Here is a 22,592-nt window from a genome sequence, read left to right on the forward strand (position 1 = left end):
CTAATTCTTCTTCCTCAGATGCAGCCGTCCTAGACGGGTAGTATGTTTCACCAGAACTGTTGACCCAGGTGGAAAAAACAGTCGTCTTGGTTCTAGCTAGCAGTCAGGATAAACTACTGTGTAGCAGGGTTTTTTTCTGAATCTACCCATTGATCCAATAAGATATTCTTTTTCCCTACCATATTTGTACCTCCTATTTGCATCCTCAGGATGCTAGAGCTTCAGCTCTACTGTTAGAAAGAAGAAGAGAGAAAACATGATGCTGCTAATGGGCTTTGCTTTTCAGGAGGGTGAACGAGCCTGTGAAGGGCTTTCCTTCTGCACACTTTTGAGCCTGAGACCTCTCATGCAGGAAGTTTCTCTGTTCTGGAGAGTTTTTGCTCAAAGCAGAGCTGGCTTCTCGCCAGGCACTAAGTTTTCCAAGCGGGAAGGCTCTAGGGGTGCGTGGCTTTAAATAGCTGCCTGGATCCGCATCATAGCTTGTGATTTCATAATGGTCCCTATTGTGTCGCTGGAGCTGGTGCACGTTGGGTGCCACTTAGCCCCTCCCGTGAGGGCTACTCCATCAGTCCTTGGGGAATCGGGCCCCCTGACTGATCTGGAGGTTCAGTTGTCCCCAAAACCCAGTGACTGACGTGAGGATGAACCCAAACGGGGGTTACGAAATGACCCTTCTGGAAGAGTTACAGGTAGCACGGCCGGGGCTCAAAAGTGCAGTTTTGTGGGGTTTTTTTTTTCCAGTTTGGAAATCACTTTTTTAGACAGGAACCTCAAGAACAAAGCAGGAGGTGGGTTGTTTTGGTCTGAAACACTCATCCCTCTCCTGCTGTACTAAATACTTCCAGACTCGCATGGTATACAGTACAGGTGATGTTATGGGCTGTTTTATTTGCGTATGGGAAGAAAAACCTCCTACAAGTCCGTGGTTTGAGGGCTGTGCCTGAAGGAGGAGGAGGCACGCAGAGGCGTGATGGCTCGTGGACTCGCGTGGACGCAGGGGTGGATGATGGCTGGGAGGGCGTAAGGGAGCTCTCCACCCCCAGCCCCAACTTTTCCCTTCTTGTCGTTGCTAAACAGAGACATGACGAGGAGGCAGTGATTGACCGGGGAAGAACGAGCAACACTGTCAGTATTCGCTATGAGAAGGAGGAGTTGGAAGGTGAGTCTCTGCTGAGGTCCTGGTAGAGGGGCCACCAGCCCAGCGCGTTTTCCCGTTGCACAAAGTCTCTCCAATGTGCCTTGCTCGGTGTCGCATCATGTGCAGCAAAACGTGCCACGCTTCTTAATAAAGCAGCACAGTTATTGTCACATTTTTTTACTGTTATGGCGTTTTAAACGGAGGGAAAAAGCCCCCCGGGAGGCCACGGTGTGAGTTGTAGCCACGGGGCTCGATAATTCACGGCTTTTTTCCTTGCAGAGGCTGCTCCTGGCTTGGAGAGGTCAGGAGAATCATTTAAGGGCTGCAGACGCGGGGCTGTGATTTTCTCTTTTTGTTCTGGAGTTCATTACGATGGGACTGATTTGATCGTCTCTTGTCGCCTCGTGCCATAGAGAGATTTTGAAAATAGTTAGCTTGTGTTGCTGCCTAATGAGCAAGTCTGAGTGTTGTCCAGCCGAAGCTGGAATTTGAGAAGAGGTTTGATACTTTCAGGGCACTTTTAGATGACCCGGAGCCAACACTTGTTGTTGCTGTGTTGTTGCAAAGCTCGAGTAAAATAGGCTTGGAAAAAAGGAGGTCCAGTGAAAATAACATTAAGGGAAGCTGGTGTTGCTCCTGGGATTTAACCGTGGCTTAGCAAGGCACCGGCCACCTCAACCATTGCCGCAAGGCCGAGAGTGCTGCAAAAACCGCTGCTTTTTCACAGGCCACCGGACCCTGTACGTGGGCGCGCAGATGCCACTGGTTAGGCAGAGCCAGCGGCATCACCGATGCCACGGCCAGAAGCTTCGGAAAGGGGAACCGGAGAAGGACTCTGCCCCGACGGAGCAGGGCTACCACTGTAAGTCCCACCGCGGCATTCGCTAAACTCCTGGGGGCTACGTGGGCGCTGGGGTCTTCTGCAAGCAGGTCCCCGTGGCTAGTTTGAGTGAGTTGCTCTTCTTCCGAGGGAAAGTGGCCTTATTGAGCAAAACCCTCTTTTTCCCAAGGTGGTTGGTTGTTGGTTGTTTTTTTTTTTTTTAATGCAGTTAAATGCATAATGGGTTTAGGCTCGTCTTCCTCAGAGGGATCCTGGCTTTAAAAATGGCAATGTGGGGAAGGAAAGCAGCCCATCCTTATGCAGAGGTGGAATAGATGCTTCTCCTTCTCCACGGCTCCGTGCAAGCCCAGACAGACGCAGAGGAGAGGGGCCAGCCCAGTGTTTGTGGCTGAACTGATGCTGACGGCCACTTTGCACGTGAGCGTGACGAGCTGTATTCAGGCGCGGTAACGGGATGGGTCTTTGCCTTCTGCCCCCAGGCTCCCCGTCCCAGCGGGTGCAGTTCATTCTCAGGACCAAGGAGGACGAGCAGCACGTCCCTCACCGCTTGTTCTCCGAGCTGGATGAGATCTGTGTAAAAGAGGGCCAGGATGCCGAGTGGAAGGAAACGGCAAGGTAAATCCCTGCTGCTGGCTGCGGTGGGAGAGGAGTCCCCGCACCGGCAGCGCCCGTGGGCTCTGCTTTCTCCTCTCCAGGACGCGAAGCTTTTGCAGCTGCAGGTGGCGACACGAGGAGCCTGCTCCTCTTGCCACCCCGTGGCTCTATCAAAGGGGTTGCAGAGCTGGGGTTGTTTTCTTGCAATGGGGCTGACCGCACCCGATGTCCACAGGTGGCTGAAGTTTGAGGAGGACGCGGAAGACGGCGGCGAGCGCTGGAGCAAGCCCTATGTTGGCACGCTGTCCTTGCACAGCCTCTCCGAGCTGAGGAGCTGCATCAGCAACGGGACGGTGCTGCTGGACGTTTGTGCCAACAGCATCGAAGAGATTGCAGGTACCGTGGGCGCTGCATCCCTCCGGGAACGGCCGAGCTCAGCTCGCCACGGTGCTCTTCACTCCCAGATCAAACCCTGCCCCAATGGCACGTCCTTTTCCAGAAGTCCCACTGGGTTTTTCTCATGAGCTGTTTTTGGATGTAGACTGGGCGTGCAACAGTCGCACCAGTTTTTTATTCCAATACGGGGTCCTTTGGAAAGCAGTTTGTGGGGTTGGAGAAGCCACTAGAGAATATTCTCCAGCCAAAAAGGAGTGTGTGTCAGGGCTTAGCAGGCTGCTCTTAGAAATACGGAGTCTGCGTAAGAGCTGAACCTCCTTAAAGGAACTGTTTCTTCCAAGCTGTTTCCTCGCATTCTTTTTTTTTCTTTTGCCTTAACATGCAGCATTTAAGAGTTTTAAGGCAGAGTTTATCTGGCGATGACCAAGCAGTGTATTCCTGTGGGGAAGATACTTGAAGTTAATTGCAAAAGCCGCTTTGGAGAAGTTATCTTTGGCTGGCGGCAGGTCTCCATTCAGCCCTTTCAAGGGCTGGAGAAGTCGGAGCCGTTCTTAGCACGTTTCTCCCTGGGCTCGGCAAATTGCACTCGATCAGCCCGGGAAACTCTGGGAACGTCTGTGCTATAGATTGCTTATAATGTGGGTAAACGTGTAGAGTCAGAAAGGCCAGGTTGGGCAAGAAAATTGCATTATTTAGAATGGGAAATATTTATCGTAGCGGAATGATGAATAAGCACTTGGATGATGTTTTTTAGCAAAAGAAAACTCTCGTTTTCGCTGCAAAGGCTGAAGATTATTAAAAGGCCTTGCTATGCAAGGCTGAGCCTGCGTTAGGGTGCAGCCTGTGTGGCACAGCCTTCCCTGGGGGCTTTGGGGGTGGGGACTTGTTGGGGTTTCTGCTCTGATGGCTTCGTTTCCCTTTGCCATCCTCAGATATGATCCTGGCCCAGCAAGAACAGTCCACGGAGTTTGACGAGCACGTGCGGGCGCAAGTTCGAGAAGTCCTTTTGAGGAAGCACCACCATCAGAACGAGAAGACAACCAACCTTCTCCCCGTTGTCTGCTCATTTGCTGATGTGAGCAAGAGGCAGTCAGACCTGCACCTCCTCTACAAGCCAGGTGAGGGTTTCTGCAGGGCTTTGGCCCCATTAGACTTGTCCAGGCAAAGGAGAAGCATCCCAGTTGCTCCTTGTCCATCTCTCTGAGTGTCTTTCTTTTTCCTACCAGCCCAAACAATCACCCCTTGTCCTTCTCCCACCGCTGCAGAAGCTAAAGATGGGGTGAACCATGAGAGCAGAGCAATGGATTTAAGCAAGGTGAGACACTCGTAGCTTTCTTACGCCTTTAGGGCCAGATTTGCTCTTGCAAACTTGGCTGCAGAGTGTGCTGCAGAGCGCTGTGGGCTTTGCTTTTGGGGTAATTGCCTGAAAATCGCTTGTTGTGCCCAGGCGGAGCTGCACTTCATGAAGAAAATTCCCACCGGGGCTGAAGCATCCAACGTGCTCGTAGGAGAGCTGGAGTTCCTTCACCAGCCCGTCGTGGCATTTGTCCGCCTGAGCCCGGCTGTCCTCCTCTCAGGCATGACGGAAGTTCCCATCCCAACAAGGTGCGAATGAGAAGCACAAATTTTTTCCGTAAAAAAGACACCCAACCAAACGTCAAGTTGCAGGCATCAGTTTGGTGTCCCAAGGGAACAAGGCTAGTGGGAGCAAGCACGTTCCCCCCCCCCCATCTCCTCGCCTTCGTTTCTCCGTTCCCTGCTGTAGCTTTTAAACCCATCAGCCAATTTTAATGAAAGTTGGCCCCCAAATTAAATTAGCCGTCGGTTTTGAAGAATTTCAAATTCATCGCGGCGTCGCTGAGCCTACGTGTCCCGTCTTGAGCCACGCTCTGGGCTGGGAGCTCCCAGGGCTTTCCTTGGGTGCTCTTGGAGCAAGGACACCTTCTTCTCTCTCTCATTTTGTTTTTCTTGCCCAGGTTCCTGTTTGTTTTGCTTGGACCAGAAGGAAAAGGCCATCAGTACCACGAGATCGGCAGGTCCATGGCCACTATCATGACGGATGAGGTGCGACAAGATGAGATAGCTCCGGGTCATTTTTGCCTCTCTTCAGCTCTCCCTGTCTCTGAAGTAGTGAGGAAGAGGATTTGCTGTCCCAGCTGCCCGCAGCTGTCCAAATAGCCCAGCCCTCTTTCTCACCCCAAAGCAAACACACGGATTTGCATCACCCCCCATCCTGGAGGCTGAAATCCACCCGGGGTGCATCCTGCACCTCATCCTTCTCCCCGGGGTCCCCAGCACGCTGTCCCCAGCGGTGGCATTGCCAGGGCCAGTAAAACTTCTCTTGCTCTTTAAGCAGAAGGGTATGGTGTGCCATGGGGGACGGGGGCCTCGTGGGGGAGATGATTACAAATGCCGTGATGCACAGATTTTTCCTTTTGGGGGAATATTTCCTGCCCTTTCCAGCAGGAAATTTGGGGGAGAAAACCTTGCGTTTAGCCAAGAGCTTATTGCACTGGTTAGGACATCCGAGCTGGGTTGTCCTCTCACCAGGTTGTCTTCTATTGGCAGGTTTTCCGTGACGTTGCCTATAAAGCCAAGAACGGGGCTGACCTCGTGGCTGGCATCGACGAGTTCCTGGATCAGGTCACGGTCTTGCCGCCAGGAGAGTGGGATCCATCGATCCGAATCGAGCCCCCGAAAAACGTCCCTTCGCAGGTGGGTGCCGCGTCGGCGGGAGGCACGAGGGGGACGGGCAGGATGGCTGTGGATGCTGTTCAGGTGCCCAAATTCACGAGGTCCCACTCCGACACAGTCACAGAGCCAGACCAGAAGCAAAACAAGCCAGTGGTTACAAATCCATAGCTTTATCTTACTTCCATTTTAACAGGAAAAAAGGAAGATGCCAGGAGCTCTTGATGACAGTGCTTCTCCCAGCACGCTGGAGAAACACGGTGGCCCTGAACTGCAGCGGACGGGGAGGTGGGAGCTTTAACAGTTTGGGTTTTTTTCTGTTTGCCTCTCAAATCCGAGCATGCGCCTTCCCTTCTAGCAGGTTTTTGGGGTTAGCTGGTTCAGTGAAGGGGCTCCACATTACCAGCTTGGTCCCCTGGGCTGGGCAGGTGGGAGGTCTGGGCAGCTGGGCTCAGCCGCAGCATCACCATTGCACGCAGGTTTCCTTGCTTTGGGATGAAGGAGAGTGCTTCTTTTTAGCCATGGAAGTTACTCTCTGCTTGTGATTGCCCTTCTGCAGCAAAGAAAAGTCAACGTGTTCTTCCAAGAGAGCAGACTCTCTTCTTTTTCCTGCCTGCAGGCTCTTTGGAGGTTTGACCCTGGATGTGAAGCGGAAAGCCCCGTGGTTCTGGAGCGACTTCCGGGATGGTCTGAGCCTGCAGTGCCTGGCGTCCTTCCTCTTCCTCTACTGTGCCTGCATGTCCCCTGTCATCACCTTTGGGGGACTGCTGGGGGAGGCGACCAATGGCCACATAGTGAGCACCTCTCTCTGTTGGGGGGCATGGGGGAGGATAAAACTCAGGCCAAAGTCCTTGCTGCAGTGAATTTGCGTTAGTTTTTGTTTCTCCCTGATGATTTATTTACTCACTGCTGCCTCTCTTCCCCGGACAGAGTGCCATGGAGTCGCTGCTGGGCGCATCCATGGCCGGCGTGGTGTATTCCCTCTTTGCCGGCCAACCTCTCACCATCCTCGGCAGCACCGGACCCGTCCTCGTGTTTGAGAAGATCCTCTACAAATTCTGCAAGTAAGGCTGGCTGCCGCAGCTGGGTGCTGCGAGAGCCTTCAGAAGGCGGCAGTGATGGAGAAAAGATGCTTTTCTTTTCTTTTTCTTAGGGGTGGTTGCTAGATTTTAGTGACAGTCCTTTTGTTGCAATGGCTTGGATGGGAGATAAACCACCCTTATTGCCATAAGGTTTATTATTAAGCCCCAGCTTGCTGGCAGCAGGTGACTGGGTGCAAACCCAGCTGGTTTCAGTGTTAGGGCATCAGGGTGATGTGGGAGAGCCCCACCTGGCACAAGAGGGACCTGACCTCAAGCAGCCTCCAAGGTGTTAACACAAGATCCTTGTTAAGCAGTGGTAATTAAATAATGGGCCTCTCCTCCTGTGGGTCTACACCCTGCACCACAGCCCCGAGGCTCTCTGTAGTAGTACATGGAAACTGCATTTCCCATCCGCAGCCTTGGCACGCTCCAAAATTGCTCCCCGTTTTCCCCGAAGGCAGGCATGGCTCAGGGCCTCTTGCTGGCCTTTCCAGCCTTTGTTTCCTTTTGCTTTCCCAGGGAGTACACGCTCTCCTATCTGTCTCTGCGGGCGTGCATTGGGCTGTGGACCGCCTTCTTGTGCATAGTGCTGGTGGCCACCGACGCCAGCTGTTTGGTGTGCTACGTCACCCGCTTCACGGAAGAAGCCTTTGCCTCCCTCATCTGCATCATCTTCATCTACGAGGCTCTGGAGAAGCTGAGTCACCTGCGAGACACCTACCCTGTGCACACGCACAGCAAGCTGGACTTCCTCACCAGCTACTAGTGGGTTTTTTTCCCCCTGAGAAAGCTGCTGCCCCTTGGCAGGAGCTCCGGGCTGCACCTCCGTCGCCTTTCCCTTACCCCTGTCTTGGCTTCTCTCCTCCCAGCTGTAAGTGTGAGGCACCGACCCATCCCAGCAACGAAACCCTGCGTTTCTGGGCGAGCAACAAGATCGACGTGTCTGGCATCGCCTGGGAAAACCTCACGGTGACCGTAAGTGCCCCGAGCCACTGCTTCCTCGCGCCGTGGCCGTGGGGTCCAGGGGCATTTGCATGGTGCAAAAGTCAGAGCCCTTCAGGGGATGATGGGCTTCAGACTGTGCTAGTGCTGCTCGGAAAAGTCCTTGCTTAAATCTAGCGTGTGGTTTTAACCCGCTTGGTCCTGGGGAGGAGAGTCCACCTTGTCCAGTCTACCTGGTCCCCAACGTTGTGGGTAGCAAGTGTCCCCCTCAACCCTGTTGCAGGACAGTATTTCTGCCTGGGAGCAAGGTTAAGTAGTGGGTGGTTTGATTATTGTAGAAGTAGTTGTAGGACTTAAGTTCATGCTTGAAAAGTAGTAATTGGCCTCCTTAATGTACTCCTTCCTAGTAACTGCAGGCCTTGCTTTCTTATTCAGTGCTGTCTGTAGGTACATGCATAAATTTGCATGTCTGAGCAGCCTCTCAGGCTGTTGTTGCTGGAAGCAGAGCCCAGGCCTAGGACGGCAGGCTCTTATGGTGGCCTTCATCCCCTCTTGGCCAGGTTCTGCGAGCCCTCCCCTGGGAAGGGACGATCTGTCTCTTCTCCTCCTTTCCTACCATGGTTGTCTTTAGCCCTCCTTCCCTGTTCCCTCTCTCTCTATCCCCAAGAGTTTCCAGTGTTTCCCTCCCCTCTGGTGTCTTCTTTAGCCACGATTGCTCGAACGGCAGGCAGAGGATGTGCCGAGGGTGTGTGGTATGGTGTCCCCTCACATCTCATTTCTCCGCTGTGTAGTTCGAGGTGTCACTTGTTCAGCTGCTGCTGCTCATTAGATACAAATCTCCATTGGCAGGAGCAGTTACAGGGTCGTGGATCTTGGACCAAGATCCTCCAAACCCCCTAGCTGTGCGAGGTTTCCGTGCCGCCCGTGCACTGCCTTTGTGTCCTGACGCTCTGTTTCTCCAGGAATGTCGGTATTTGCATGGGGAGTTTCAAGGACCTGCCTGTGGACGCGACGGCCCCTACACGCCTGATGTGTTCTTCTGGTGCTGCATCCTCTTCTTCGCCACCTTTGCCCTGTCAAGCTTCTTGAAGAAGTTTAAAACCAGCCGCTACTTTCCAACCAGAGTAGGTAGAAGATGGTGGCCAGCGTCCATCTCCACACTCGTTTCCCAAAATGGCTTTCCTGGAGCACTAAGCAGTATTTGCCACCCCTTGGTCAAGCTGGGAAACGTTGGCCTTGCAGGCAAGCTCTCCAAGAGCTTGGATGTCCCGCACTGATTTCCATGAGTGCAAGATCATCGTAGCATTTCCCACCTGCCTCGCGACCTGCCCCAGACTGATGGGGTTTGGGTTTAATTTTTTTTTTCCCCTCAGGTAGTAGGAAGTCAGGTTTCCCAAAGTTTTGGGGTTTGGGGTTGTGGTTTATTTTTTTTTCCCCTACCTTCTGTGCATTATGCGCTCGAGCGGAAAGTAGATTCAAATGAGCAGCTTCCTTTTGAGGAATGAAGGATGCCTCAGTGCCTTGTTGCCACTGTAGCTGTGAGTGTAGTTGTAGTGGCAGACATCTGTTTTCTTATTTTTAATATTATTATTATTTTTAGGTTTTGACTTAAACCAACCCTTGTCCGCCTAATTAACCTTTTTTTATTGTCTGACACCAGATCTCACAGGGACAAACACAGCAACAGTATCTAAGCAAGGGATTAGGCTGCATGTGCTCAGAGGGGTGGTGGGATTTGGTTAACCAGCCGTAACGTTGTGGATGTCTGCAACTCTTGCATCTCCAGTTACGGCCCTGTTTGCCATGCCCCTCTCACCTCTGGTTTCTTGCCCCAGGTACGGTCCACAGTGAGCGACTTTGCTGTTTTCCTCACCATCGTCATCATGGTGCTCCTTGACTTCGTGGTTGGGATCCCATCGCCGAAGCTCCACGTCCCCCACGCGTTCAAGGTAATGGGGTGTTTCGGCACGTGGGGGTGCCACAAGGTGATGCCGGGGCAGGGCAAGGCTGAGTCTGGAGGAGATGCTGGTGGTGTGACCATCTCCTCTTCCACCTCCAAGTGCCTTGCTTCCTTCTGGAAACGAGAAGATGGCCCCCAAACTAGATACCTAGAGGAGAAGTATCTAGAGGTGCTTGCAAAGAGGACACTGGCACTGCTGAAGCCCACGGGAGAGGGTGACATGAAGCCAGGGCTGGGAGGTGCTCTGACACAGGGACGGAGGGGAAAATGAAAGCCAGCGGAGTGCCTGGGCTGGGAGACGATGCTGATGTGTGGGCTTTGTTGCAGCCTACCAGAGACGACCGTGGGTGGTTCATCAACCCCATAGGACCCAACCCTTGGTGGACGGTGTTGGCTGCGCTCATCCCAGCTCTGCTCTGCACCATCTTGATATTCATGGACCAGCAGATCAGTGCCGTTATTGTGAACAGGAAGGAGCACAAGCTGAAGGTAAGGGGCTGCAAGAGATGACCCCAGCCCCAGCCCCTTCTGGGCTGCAGGTCTGGGGAGAAGCTCTTAATCCCAATGCTTTCTGAAGGCATTGGTCTGGGACATTGCGTGGCAGGATGCTTTCCTGGATTAATGATGATGCAGGGAGCAAGTGACAGGGCAGTTCAGATGAACAACCTTTTGGAGGAGCAAATTAATCTTGGAGCAATATAGAAGCGCGCTTTTGTTTTAAAATGGCAGCAGCAGCTGCGGGGAATGAATTGTTTTGATGCGCTGCCAGGGATAACTCAGAGTCACACCTTCCTTGCAAGTGGTAGAATTTTCTTTGTGAGTGAAAAAAAATGGTTTGGTGGTTTTGGGTTGGGTGGTTTTTTTTTTTTTTTGGAGAAGTATGTATCGCACAAGCTCCCCATATCCATTGTGTCTGAACTCCTGCCAGATTGTCATGCCAGGTGCTTGTGCAAAGCCTGCATACACCCTTAGTTGTTTCCATTTCTTGTTTTAAATTCTGAAGAAGTTGCATTGTGCTCGAGCAGGGTTTGAGTCTGACTTGCGACGTTGTCCTTGCTCTTGTGCTATGGGATGCTCTGTTTCTTGTTTTCCTGCCTGCAGAAAGGATGCGGGTACCACCTGGACCTTTTCATGGTGGCCGTGATGCTCGGGGTGTGCTCTGTGATGGGGCTGCCCTGGTTTGTGGCTGCGACCGTGCTGTCCATCACCCACGTGAATAGCCTCAAAGTAGAGTCTGACTGCTCAGCTCCAGGAGAACAACTCAAGTTTCTGGGGATACGAGAGCAGAGAGTCACCGGCTTGCTGATCTTTGTGCTCATGGGCTGCTCCGTCTTCTTCACTTCCGTGTTAAAGGTGAGAGGAAAATGCAACCCACCCAACAACCACGAGCTTGTTGGAGGTTACAGAAAAACAGTCCCCTCTCTGCAGGCCTGAGGAGTTAGTTGTGGAGCGGAGGAGGAGGTGATCCCAACCCTTGGGGCTTGACCCACGGTGGGAACCAGCCTCGGTTACGCTTTGCAGCCCTTCAGGCCCCCGTTTGGTGTGCTCGAGGCGAGCGAGCAACGCAACTGCTTTAATTTTGGGGTGTCTTTCAGGCCCACCCATGTTTATGGGTTACAGTTGAGCGTATTCAGACCAGCACATCTGCTCTCTTTCAAACAGGCAGCCCTTTACTGGTTGCAATTTGCTCCCCAAATGCCCCGCAACAGCCGTTCCCAGGAGCTAAACACACTCAAGTCATCCCCGTGGGCTTCCTTGCACGTTCCTCCCACAAAGTAATCTCGTCTCTAGGCTAAAAGGAGGCATGTGGCCTTTGCCTGTTGCCCCAAGAACAGGCAGAAGTGGTTTTCTACCACCACAGAATGCGGCATAGGGTAGCACGGGTGAAATGGCCTATTTTCCTCCAACCTTTCTGGAAAATAGGATTATTCTGATGAGAGGTAACTCCAAAGTTCAGCCTAAAGCAGAGCCTTAGCTCACTCGTGCGCACAAAATCTTTAATGGTTAAAATCTGACCCATCTCTAACCCTGAATGGAAACTGGAAAGCTTCAAGCAATTTTAGGCAGTGCCTTTGGAAGAGGGTGGTAATAATACTGAAAATGCAACACAGAAAAAGAAACGATTGCATTCTTTTTTCTTTTTTTTTTTTTCTTTTTCCCCCAGTTTATACCAATGCCTGTGCTTTATGGCGTCTTTCTCTACATGGGTGTGTCGTCGCTCAGAGGAATTCAGGTATGGACTCTTTTACAGCGTGCAGCATGTCGGCTCCCTGGTATTTTGTCTCCATAGCAGCAGGGAAAAAAGCAGTGGCATGGGAGAAACTTCTCCCAGAGCAAGCAATGAAACTCTTTTGTGTAAGAAAAAGATCGGTGGAGGCACAGGAGGTATATAGGGCTGGGAGGACCAGGCAAGTTCAGCGCGCTCTGTTTCAGGGTTTCGGGCAGGTCAGTGTTTGGTTACGTGAAAGCGGGGGAATTCAGTGCAAAGGGAAGGCAGTTTCTACCACTGGTGGAAATCCTCGCTGGGGGATTCAGTGGGCCAAAAAATGCTAATAATGGAATGAGGTGGAATAGTTGCCATTTGGTGGGCAGCTCTCAGGGGCAAGCCGGTTGATAGATGGAGCGAAGGGAAAATGGGTGCTGCTCCCAGGAGGAACGTGGTGGGATCCAGGATTTCTGACGGCAAGCGAGATGCTGCAAACTGCCTCCCCGTCTCGAGGGGGCCAGAAACTTGCCACAGTCCCAAGGTGGCAAGCTTTCCCTTTTATTTTGCAGTTCTTTGATCGCTTGAAGCTGGTTTGGATGCCGGCGAAACACCAGCCGGATTTCATCTACCTGCGGCACGTGCCCTTGCGAAAGGTGCATTTCTTCACGGCGATCCAGCTGATCTGCCTCGTGCTGCTCTGGACCATCAAGGTGTCCCGTGCTGCCATCATCTTTCCCCTGATGGTAAGAGCTGCTGCCGCTCGGCAGCGGGGGTGTTTGCAGCGTTGGAGCGAGAGGTAGCATCGTCTCTGAGCTCACCGCGTCTTCCCTCTGATTCGTGAAGGTTTTGGCTCTCGTCTTTGTCCGGAAAGCGATGGATTTCTGCTTCTCAAAGCGAGAGCTCAGCTTTCTGGATGACCTTATGCCAGAAAGGAAGAAGAAGTTGGACGATGGCAGAAATGAAGCCGGAGAAGAAGGAGAGGTAAGGCTTGCTGGGTCCTCGGGGCTGGACATCTCCCTCGGGCTGTGAGACTGCCTGTTTCTGTTACAGCTTGTCTGGAAACGTTGGGGGAAGATCAGCACTCGATCGAAATAGATCCCAATAGCCTGGATCCCGCGTTGTAACCTTTGTTTCCTCCATTAGCAGTGAGCTGAACACTTGAATACAGGTGTAATTTTTAAAACGAGTCATTTTCCCCAAAGGTCATTATCGTTATTATTATTATTATTAGATGGTGATGCTGCTGCTGCTGCTGCTGGCAAGATTTGCTCATAATGGTGTTTTGAACACACAATCCCCCTGCCCCGAAATCTTTGGAGTGAACGGTTTTTACCCTGCTGCACTAATACCTATAGCTGCCAAGGGGCAGAAGGGGAGGGCAGACTGCTAAGTTTGTGCTGGGCCTTCAGCTTATCTCCACTTTGACCAAAGACAGAGAACATGATTTGTCCCTTTTTATGTCAGGAGTCCCAGAAGGCGATGGAAGCTGCTGCTGCTGCTGCAAGTTCAGTTCAGCTGAGCGTGGGGAAGACCAGTGACTTGGAGATCCCAAAGCAACGCAGTGACAGGTAAAGCCCCACGGAGCGCCAGGACCCCCGGCAAGATTAGCTTGAAGGGGTTTGGCACAGTTTTCTCCACTTGCCTCTTTGTGGGGCATCCCACAGAAACCAGCAGGCAGCTTGGTGGGAAAACCAAATTTGGGGGCAGGGCTGCAGGAGGTGATCGCAGGGCTCTGACCCCAAGCAGAGTGGCTGCAGCGCTCGCGTTTGACCCCCAAACCTTGCATCATCAGTGCCTTTACGGTAGCTGGAGATCCTCGTACTTAAACATGAGGAGTTGCAGGCGTGATCTGTAGCAGCAGTGGCTTAGGAACCCAGACCGGGGCTAAACCCCAGCAAGAGCCTTTGCACAGAGCTGTTGCTCTGCAGCTCCCCGGCTTGCCTCCCAAAACTCCTCATCCAGCAAAACCTCCCACGCTTATGCGGAGCTTTGATTCTCGGGGCCCCGCTGTTCCTCTTGCTGATGCTAATGCCCTTGGTGGCATCAGTTCCCATAATCATGGATTGCTATGTAAAATATTTATTGCAGGACTGATCCTTCTGAGATGATTATCCTGGATGAAATGTCACAAACGCCCGTATGGAAGGCTCTCACTTTGAAGACAGAAACCCTTTGAATCCAGGGAGGAAAAAGGTAAAGGATTGCACATGAACGTGACCGTGCTCCTCTGCAAGCGACGGCGCACGCCTACGCTTTTCCCGTGCTTTGGCCGGCAAGGCTGAGCAAACGGCCTGTCCCTGGGAACAGGCAGTGAGGACCGTGGCATGCAAACCAGCTCCTCTCTGCTGGGGTGGTCCCCCGAACAGGGCGGAATCAGCAGCAGCTGGCAGGTCTTCCACTGATGATGCTCTGCCTCTTTTTCTCTTCCCTTCGCCCTTCCCCACTCCCGCTTTTCACGTTTAGGAATCTTGACTTTGAAGGAGAGGAGTGAGAGCGTGACTCGGGGATGTGCCAACGCAGACAGAGGGAGAAGGCGCTTTGTTTCAGTTGGAGGATTCCCATTAAAGCCATGCAGATGTTTTCAGTTATCCTTGGTGTGCTTCAGGCATTCAGTATCCCTAAACCAGCAAGCTGAGGTGAACGTCACAGTCAATGGGAGTTCGGTGGTGCTAAGTCTGTGTGCGTACGTGCGTGTGGGGGTGTGGGTTTGCAGTGGTAGAGGGACTGCTACCGCTTTATCCTTCAGTGCTCTTCTTTTAATACCTAATTCCTCCTCTTTTTTTTTTTTCTTTTTTCCAAATGTAAACTGGGAATGTCCAAAATCATTTTCTGTTATATTTGATGCCTTCTCCACTTTCTTCTTCATCACGACCGGGTTTTTGGTCTGGTTTGGGGTCCTGGCTTTAATTCGCTCTTATGTCTCTTACTGGTACGAGAGGGATGCCCTCTGTGGCAGGGCAGCATAGAGAGCGTCCGAGCAGCTGGCCTAAGGTGAAAGAAAAGCATTTGCTCCCTGCGCTCCAGTTTTACCTCTCTTGGTTGGTTTGGATTTTTTTTTTTTTTCGCTTTGGCTCTGCCATCAGCCTGGGAGCTGCAAAATGCAGAACTGCCACCTTCTTGTCCCCTGGCTGTAAACTGCATCTAAGGGAGCACTTCAGGTATTTGATTTTGAATACACCGTAGGGTCACAGGGGCAGCCAGATGAGACCTGGGGCTCTGTGTCCCTGGGCTGCCCCCTCTGTCGTTCCTCCACTTTCCTTCTGTATTGGGTCTGGCTGAGTTGGAGTTCCTTTACCCCCTAGCAGCCCTCGTAGTGCTGTGCTCTGTACTGGTAGCTAGAAAGCTGTCGATAACACAGCAGTGTTTTGGCCATGGCTGAGCAGTGCTGGCACAGCATCAAGGCCGTCTCTCTAACATTCCCCCCCCCCCCAGTAGGCTGGGGGTGGGCAAGATCTTGGGAGGCGGCGTAGCCAGGAAGAAGGCATACAGGCAGCAAGAAGAGGCATATAGGTAGCAAGTAAATCTGAGGTCCCTTCAGATGCTGGGAACCCTGCGTTCATGCAGCATTGGGCAGACCCCAGGTGGATTTTCCCTTGGCACACTGTACAGATCCTGCCTGTGGAGAAGTTCCTCCTTTTTGGTCATTCACGGTGTTATACAACTTTTCTTAGAAGAAAACAACTCTATTCATGAAGGATGTTCACACGCGGACTTCTTGCTGCGCTTCAGATAACGGCAGGGCCGCGCAGGTGGCGTAATCGCTGGTACCAAGCAGGAGCTGCCTGGAGGCTCCTCTGTTACAGTCAACCAGCTCCGTTTATCCTGCGGCCAAGGGACACGTGTAGGGACACAGCCTGAAGGCCATGTTGTGCGTACAGCGCAGCACAGACCTGCACCCGCTCAGGTTAACTGTTAGGTGGATCCCTAACTGCTGGAGGTACAGTGATCTCCCAGTCAGGATCTCTGCGCCAGGCTGTTAAACTGCAGGGTAACTCGGGAACCAGAGAAGGTCCAGATCTGGAGGGGATGGTTAACCTGTGGTTACAGGGCCTCACGTTGAACCTCCTCTAAGCTCGTCCTGTGCTTACAGGGTTCTTGAGCCTCTCGGGCATCTCCCAGACTGCCCGGTTACTGCCAGCTCCCTCGTTCCTGCGTTCCCCTCCCTGCCTGCCTGCCCCACTTTGGCCCCTGCAGCAGCACTCAGCTGAGCACCCTCCGTTGCTCCTGGGGAAAAAGCGTCCTCCTTGCTCTCCGTGGCGTTCCCCCAGCACACGGTGCTGTAGCAAGGACAAGGCAGTCAGATACAGACACAGCCTGTTGAACAGAGCGTCCTGCACGCAGTGCTTCCGATAGAGCAGCTCAGGAGCAAGGAGGTGAGCTAGGTGTGCTGCCTCTCACAAAGAGCATTTTACATCAGCGACCTTCCCCGTTGGACCCTCTGCTGCCTCTCTTTTTCCCGGTGTTGTAGGTGTTAGGTTGTGTGGTTCAAGGTTCATCTCCACAAACACAGAGGAGGACCAAGGAGCAATGGCAGGCAGGGGAACCCCAGTGACCTAGGCAGAGGCAAGGGAGCACCCTGCTGTGGCTTTTCCCAGGGCTGTCCCAGGACAGGGATGGACCACGTTGTCTGGGTATGAGGCTCAGTATCAGACCAGACAAGTATTGACTCTCCCTTGCTCACCTCACAGGCTGACGGGGGGAATGCGCTTCTGTGGCCATGCCCTGCCTCTGAAGCCTGGCCGTGGACAAAAAACTGGCTGAAACTGTGAATGTTCCCAGGCAACACGTGACTGGGTGCACGTGTGTGGCAAGGTCTGTGCGTGTGAATGTCTGAAACTGAATTCTGAGCCGTCAAGCAGAAGCCTGCTTCTTGCTACACGCAACCAGCATGGGCTGGTTGTAAATTTGGGTAACACCTGGAATAAGCAAAAGTGGCGTGTCCCGAATCCTACAGTTAATAAAGAGCTAGGAGACAGAACCGTTAATTAGGAGGCTGATCAGGCATTGTACTGCTCACATAGACAGCTTAGATTGGGAAAACTGGGGGCGTGGGGTTCCAGAAAGAAGAGGTGGTGGCAAAAAGAAGGGTTCCCAGAAAGAAGAAGGGATCTCGAAAAGAAGAAGGGGACCCAGGAAGGAAAAGGTGAAGATCCTGGCTGGAGGAAATATCCTGGAAGTGGCGGCAGATCTTGGAGACCAGAGAGCTGCGTGGAGACAAGTGCCAGGGGATGCCCAGGGACCTTGACCAGCACCCTGCAAAACTGGTAACGGCGAGCAGCCGCGCAGCAGGAACCGAGGGGACGTTCTGCCTGACCTTCCCGGACCTGCAGTAGCCTCCCTGCTGGGAAGGGGAGTTGGATCAAGCAACTGCAGGATTCAATAGGAATGCATTTCACTAAGGTAAAGAGGACACAGCAGTGGATTGGAAATGCTGGTTGGTTTAATGGTAAAACTGGAATTATTCTGTGAACTGTGCATTCCTTTTAATATGGACTTAATTTAAAATAGCTGCTTTGAAGTTGTTCTGACTTCACCTTAATCGACACCTGCAATCTTCATCATCTTATTTTCTCCAACAGCAAAACCACCCCCTGCCCCTCCCCCCCCCCCCCCCTGCAAAAAAAACCCCAAACCAACCCAGGAGAAGAAAGACTTCGAGGGCAAGCTAGGCAGCAAAGTTGTGCGAGATTGGTCAAAGTGCTCAAAGTTTGCAGAGAGCTTGGAGCTTGCAATTCAGATGTACGTCGCTCAGCGTGGTGAGGGTAGTACACACCTTTCACTGGAGTCAGAGGGAAAAACAGGGAGAAGGGAGCTGCAGCGTAAAGAGTAAAGGACACAACATTCTTAGGAAAACTCTCCTTTTCCTTTCCTTTTCCTTGCTCCTTCCCTTCCAGATCTCCGCGGTGGCAGTTTGTGCTGCCTCACCTCCAGCACAGCGTGCAGAATGAAACAACTGTCACAGAATTCATCCTCCTGGGGTTCTGCAGCACCCCAGCCCTGCATCGCTGCCTCTTTGGCCTTTTCTCTGCCCTCTGCTCTGCCACTCTGATGGGAAACGCACTTGTCTTTCTGCTTATCTGCTTGGACTCCTGCCTCCACAGCCCCATGTACTTCTTCCTCTGCCACCTCTCCATCGTGGACATCTGCTAGGCCTCCAGCAATGTCCCCCATATGCTAAGGAGCCTCCTTGGACAAGGCAGAACCATCTCCTTTGCTGGGTGTGGGGCGCAGATCCATCTTTATTTAATCTTTGCACTTACAGAGTGCGTGCTGCTGGCCGTGATGTCTTCTGTTCGCTACGTGGCAATCTGCCGTCCCCTCCGCTATGCCCTCATCACGATCTGGAGGCTGTGCCTCACCCTTGCCACAGTTTTGTGGGCTTTGGCGTTCGTATTTGGTACACTGCAAGCCTCTCTGGCTTTACACCTGCCTTTCTGTGGCCCCTGCGAGGTTGTCCACTTCTCCTGTGAAATTCTTGCTGTCTTAAAGCTGGCCTGCACTGCCGCTACTGCCGATAAAGTCCTGATCTTTGCTGTTTGTGTGTGCTTCTTCCTCTGCCCTTTAGCCTTAACCCTGATTTCCTCCCTGGACATCCTGGCCACCGTTCTGCGCATCCGCTCTGCGCCAGGATGGCACAGAACCTTCTCCACCTGTGGCTCCCACCCGACCGTGGGGGGTGTCTGTGGGATACTTGGAAAGTAATGGGCACATAGTGAACAATCCAGACTCGATCGATAGAATTGATCAATTTGTGCGCCAAGGATGTTTTGTAGGCAGCAGGCTTCAAGGACGCTTTGCTTGTGGACACATATTTAGCTAACGGTAGTAAGAGCATTCCAGATGCCTTTAGAAGGCCGTGAACAGAATAAACCAGAAGACAAAAAAAGAAAGATGCCAATTAGAAGAACACAGGTGCGCATTCCACGATAAAGGGAACTTGGCACAAAGAACCTCAATTCGGCAGCTTATCTTGACCAATTAGACTGAGACAAGTTTCGCATGTTTTAGTTAATACAACCAATTATGCCTTATGTTTATGCGCGTGTACAGTGTTGATATAAGCAATTATTAGGTGTAACTAGGCGCGTGGACAGCTCATGCTGACCAATCTCTAATTTGCTTATGCGTGAACAGTAACTAGAATGAACATATAAACCGAGCTATCTTGGCAATAAAGTGGCAGCTGCTTGATCATATTGATTGTGCGCAGTGTCCGTGACTTCCGCGTCAACAAGTGGCGCCCGAACAGGGACCCTCGGATCGGTGTTGAATTCTATGACAGGAACCGACGGAGAGAGGGTGCGGAAGCCGGCTGTAGGCGAGTGCTGCCCCGGCACTCGGGAAAAAAAAACCCAAAAAACGGTACCGTCGTGGGAATCTCGTCCTGATCAGGCGAGCGGCCGGGGAGGAGATGGGGTCCACTATGTCCAAGGAAGAGGCAGTAGTGGTTAAGCTCCTCCAACATATGCTCTCTACGAGAGGATTAAGTTATGACTCGTCTACCCTGAAAGCCCTGCTACTATGGGCGAGAGAAAAAAGCTTACTCCCTACTTTTGGAGATGCTTTTGCCATTCCTACTTGGGAAAAGATAGGGCAAGAATTATGGCATAACATAAGTTCGGGTTCAAAAGAGGCGAGCAGATATTCCACCATGTGGAAGTTAATTATAGAAACTTTAAAAGATATGAAAGCTGAACGTTCGGCAGCAGCTTCCGCTTTTGCCGCACTGCAGCCCGAAGGGCCACAAGGGATGCCATCCCCAGCGAGCTTCACCTTTGTGCCACCACAAATTCCAGCCGTTGTTCCAACCCGTGTATCCGGCGCAGGGGCTAGTGCAGTCAGGAAATCTGCGGTAGCAGATCCAGAGCCCAGAGATCAGCCCTTGGAAAAAGCCGACAGCCTGGCAGAATTTCCACCGCCACCAGCAGAAGAGACGGAAAACAACTTAGTCTCTAATTCTCGTCCTTCATCACCTAAACCAGTTGCCTCATCCCTGTATCCACCACTGCCACCATCCACTCCCCCATCCCCGCTCGAGGGAAAGGAGGAACGGGCAATAGGTTCGGGGGATCCACAACTAAAGGAACTGTTACAAAGGCTGGAGGCTCTCGAAGCCCGCCTGGAGCCGTCGGTGAAGTCCGAGCCGGCATCTTCAACTTTTCCTGCACCTCCACCACCCTTCAACGCAGGATTTTCGTCGTTCCCGCAACCACCTCCAATGAATCCTTGTGTTTCCCAGGACATATCGGGTGAGATCGGTGCCGTGGCTCCTTTGCCACAGCCACCTCCGGCGACCTTATTAACAGGGGGTGGGGTGGGAGATCCGGCAAAAAGATGGAAGGGGGTAATCAGAGATGCTTTAATTGAAGGTGAAATTATTCCATCTGCGTTTCCAGTTGTGGCAGGGGCGCATGGGGGTTCTGTTTGGGGAACGTTAGACTGGAAAGTTTTAAAGGAAGCTAAGGCAGCAGTCACTCAATATGGGTTAAAATCACCATACAGTCAATCTGTTATTCAACATGTATTGTCTGCACATTTATTGACACCATATGATGCTAAAATGATTGTGCAAATGTTACTGCTTCCATCCCAGCAGATTCAATTTTATCAAAACTGGCAAGCAACCTGTGAAAATGCAGCCGCTATCCCACGACAGAACGGGGATCCTTTGTTTGGAGTGCAAGCTCAAATGTTGTTGGGGGCAGGTCCTTATGCCAGTTCAGGATGGCAGGCACAATTTGCCATAGAAGTTCTACAACTCAGTCAAGAGTTAGCTTTTAAAACGTTGAACAGAAACCTTTTAATTAGTGTGGGTACAGCTTTTGAGCTTAGTACCTGGGAAGCTATCGGAACCTCCCTATGGCATGAAATTAGTGACGGGTCTAAAGTTAAAGGTCTTACAACTTTATGGAAATTAATGAAAGCAGATCGTGCTGCGGCTGCGGCTGCTTTTGCTGCTCTCTCTCCCACCGCAAGCGAAGGAAAAACGCGGAGAGAAAAACATAATGCAGCGAGAGAGACTTTTGGAGCTTGTCCGCCTGCTCCTGTGCCCTTGACTTCTGCTCCACTCCCTGGGACTGCCGATATTAATCAGCTATCTGATAGTTCCCAAGCCTCCCTAACCATATGCTTAAAGGAAACCCTACAGAAGCAGGAGGCTGCTGTGAAGTGAGAAAACCCGCCAACCGTATCCTTTGATGCACCCCCTTCCCCCCTCCCCCCCCACTTTCCTCCTCCTCACTGCATTTGGCCTGTTATGGGTGACACACATAAGTGAAGAATGGATGATCCAACAACCAAAACAGAACGTATGGGTAACTTTGGCAAACATAATGCATCAAGAAGCTATATGTCTTTCTGTCACTACCCCTGAAAACCCTTTTTCTACCTCTTTGGTGGGGTTACCTCTAGATACCTGGCCAGATCCAATGCCTGAATTTTCCCTTTGTACTAACCCACAATCCTGTGTCGATAATTGGGATGGGGTGTATGCACACCTGCCTCAAGTAATGCAAGAACCTCAAGAGTTAGAGTTGTTAGGATCAGTCATCGTGAATGCCTGTGTGATGTTTAATTACACCTATAACACCACTCGAAAGGGTCAGAATGTAAATGCTATTTTGCCTGTATATAGAAATGCTACAGCTTGGTGTAACTATATCTATTCCAGAATATCACGCTTTTTTTCTATTCCAGCTGCTTTACCTACGGAGATGTTTTTAATTTGTGGGGATAGAGCGTGAGGGAGAATTCCATCGAAACTTAACGGGAGGCCATGTAGCCTCGGACAACTTACGTTACTGACACCCGATATCAATATGATTCCCAGTAAAAGACTCACGATAACTAACACAGGGTTAAGTAGATGACTAACAAGTTTAAGAATTACGAGATGGTTGAAAGATTTGCTTATGCATGGCTTAATTATTCTAATTGTAGTATTAGCAGTTGTAATGATTGTACCATATATTATAAAAATAGTTGAACGTATGATTGCAAAAGCATTTCATGTAACTTGGCTTGCACAAAAACAAAAAGGGGGAATTGTGGGAGATTTCATGGAAAATGGGGGACATTATTTGGAGTTAGCATAAGTAGGCCGCAGTTAGCATGAGTGGGCCGGAGTACGTGACAGCTGCAGTATGAAAGGACTTTGAACCACCAGAAAAACAATGGACACGAGGAACGTGGACAGTGGAGCAATTAATAAACAAGATAACAGAACTGCAGAGGCAAGAAGGAGCTGCAAGAGCTTTAACGCAATTAAGAAAGCTGTCATTTTGGCTTAGAGCATTCAGCTGCAGGATGGGGACTTAGGAGTTGGTTTGTATCTTTGTTAAAAATCGGGGTTTCTTTTATTCTTGCATATTTTATTAGGTATAATGTTGCTTTTACTGTGTTTAATTAATTGTGTTCATAGATCTTGTAGGTCACCTTGGCCAACATGACAGGTCAAGATTCTCGGTGCATTGCAACCGCATCACAAAACCCATGAACCAGTAGACAGGATGGCTATGACTCGTGCAGCGCGCCTGGCCAGCGAGCGCATGCGTCATAGGCTCCCCATGTTGCAACCAAGGCGGATTTTGGCACCCGCTGGCCACGTGTGCTGAAATACGTTCCTCTGCAAATGTATGAATACCGGGATTTTCCAAAGAGCATCGGGCTGGTGTACGGCAAGGCCATCGTTGCCTCCATGGGGACGCCCATGTAAAGCTGGCACCTACCGATTGCTGAGCTGA

General features: G+C 51.5%; 1 protein-coding gene and 1 pseudogene across 3 annotated transcripts in view; both read left to right on the forward strand.

Moving 5' to 3' along the window:
• Positions 1-15,660, forward strand: part of LOC128138634 (electroneutral sodium bicarbonate exchanger 1-like) — a 151,690-nt gene extending 136,030 nt beyond the window's left edge. The window contains exons 2-25 of one of the 3 annotated variants that reach the window (XM_052779817.1): positions 1,078-1,159; positions 1,866-2,000; positions 2,459-2,594; positions 2,809-2,969; positions 3,902-4,087; positions 4,196-4,284; positions 4,417-4,574; positions 4,946-5,033; positions 5,538-5,684; positions 5,857-5,948; positions 6,280-6,454; positions 6,591-6,724; positions 7,262-7,507; positions 7,612-7,717; positions 8,647-8,808; positions 9,520-9,633; positions 9,972-10,133; positions 10,746-10,997; positions 11,809-11,877; positions 12,420-12,593; positions 12,694-12,831; positions 13,315-13,418; positions 13,939-14,043; positions 14,314-15,035. In XM_052779817.1, the coding sequence (XP_052635777.1) occupies positions 1,078-1,159; positions 1,866-2,000; positions 2,459-2,594; positions 2,809-2,969; positions 3,902-4,087; positions 4,196-4,284; positions 4,417-4,574; positions 4,946-5,033; positions 5,538-5,684; positions 5,857-5,948; positions 6,280-6,454; positions 6,591-6,724; positions 7,262-7,507; positions 7,612-7,717; positions 8,647-8,808; positions 9,520-9,633; positions 9,972-10,133; positions 10,746-10,997; positions 11,809-11,877; positions 12,420-12,593; positions 12,694-12,831; positions 13,315-13,418; positions 13,939-14,026 (3,198 nt within the window). In that variant the 3' untranslated portion in view covers positions 14,027-14,043; positions 14,314-15,035. Of the gene's footprint in view, positions 1-578; positions 1,160-1,865; positions 2,001-2,458; positions 2,595-2,808; positions 2,970-3,901; positions 4,088-4,195; positions 4,285-4,416; positions 4,575-4,945; positions 5,034-5,537; positions 5,685-5,856; positions 5,949-6,279; positions 6,455-6,590; positions 6,725-7,261; positions 7,508-7,611; positions 7,718-8,646; positions 8,809-9,519; positions 9,634-9,971; positions 10,134-10,745; positions 10,998-11,808; positions 11,878-12,419; positions 12,594-12,693; positions 12,832-13,314; positions 13,419-13,938; positions 14,044-14,313; positions 15,036-15,459 lie in introns of those variants that run through there. The other 2 variants (XM_052779816.1, XM_052779818.1) reach the window with 2 other exon arrangements.
• Positions 15,661-15,713: 53 nt separating this feature from the next.
• Positions 15,714-18,552, forward strand: LOC128138643 (olfactory receptor 2A2-like; annotated as a pseudogene).
• Positions 18,553-22,592: the final 4,040 nt, after the last annotated feature.

Source organism: Harpia harpyja, unplaced genomic scaffold, assembly GCF_026419915.1.
Source record: "Harpia harpyja isolate bHarHar1 unplaced genomic scaffold, bHarHar1 primary haplotype scaffold_79, whole genome shotgun sequence".
Taxonomy (NCBI): Eukaryota; Metazoa; Chordata; class Aves; order Accipitriformes; family Accipitridae; genus Harpia; species Harpia harpyja.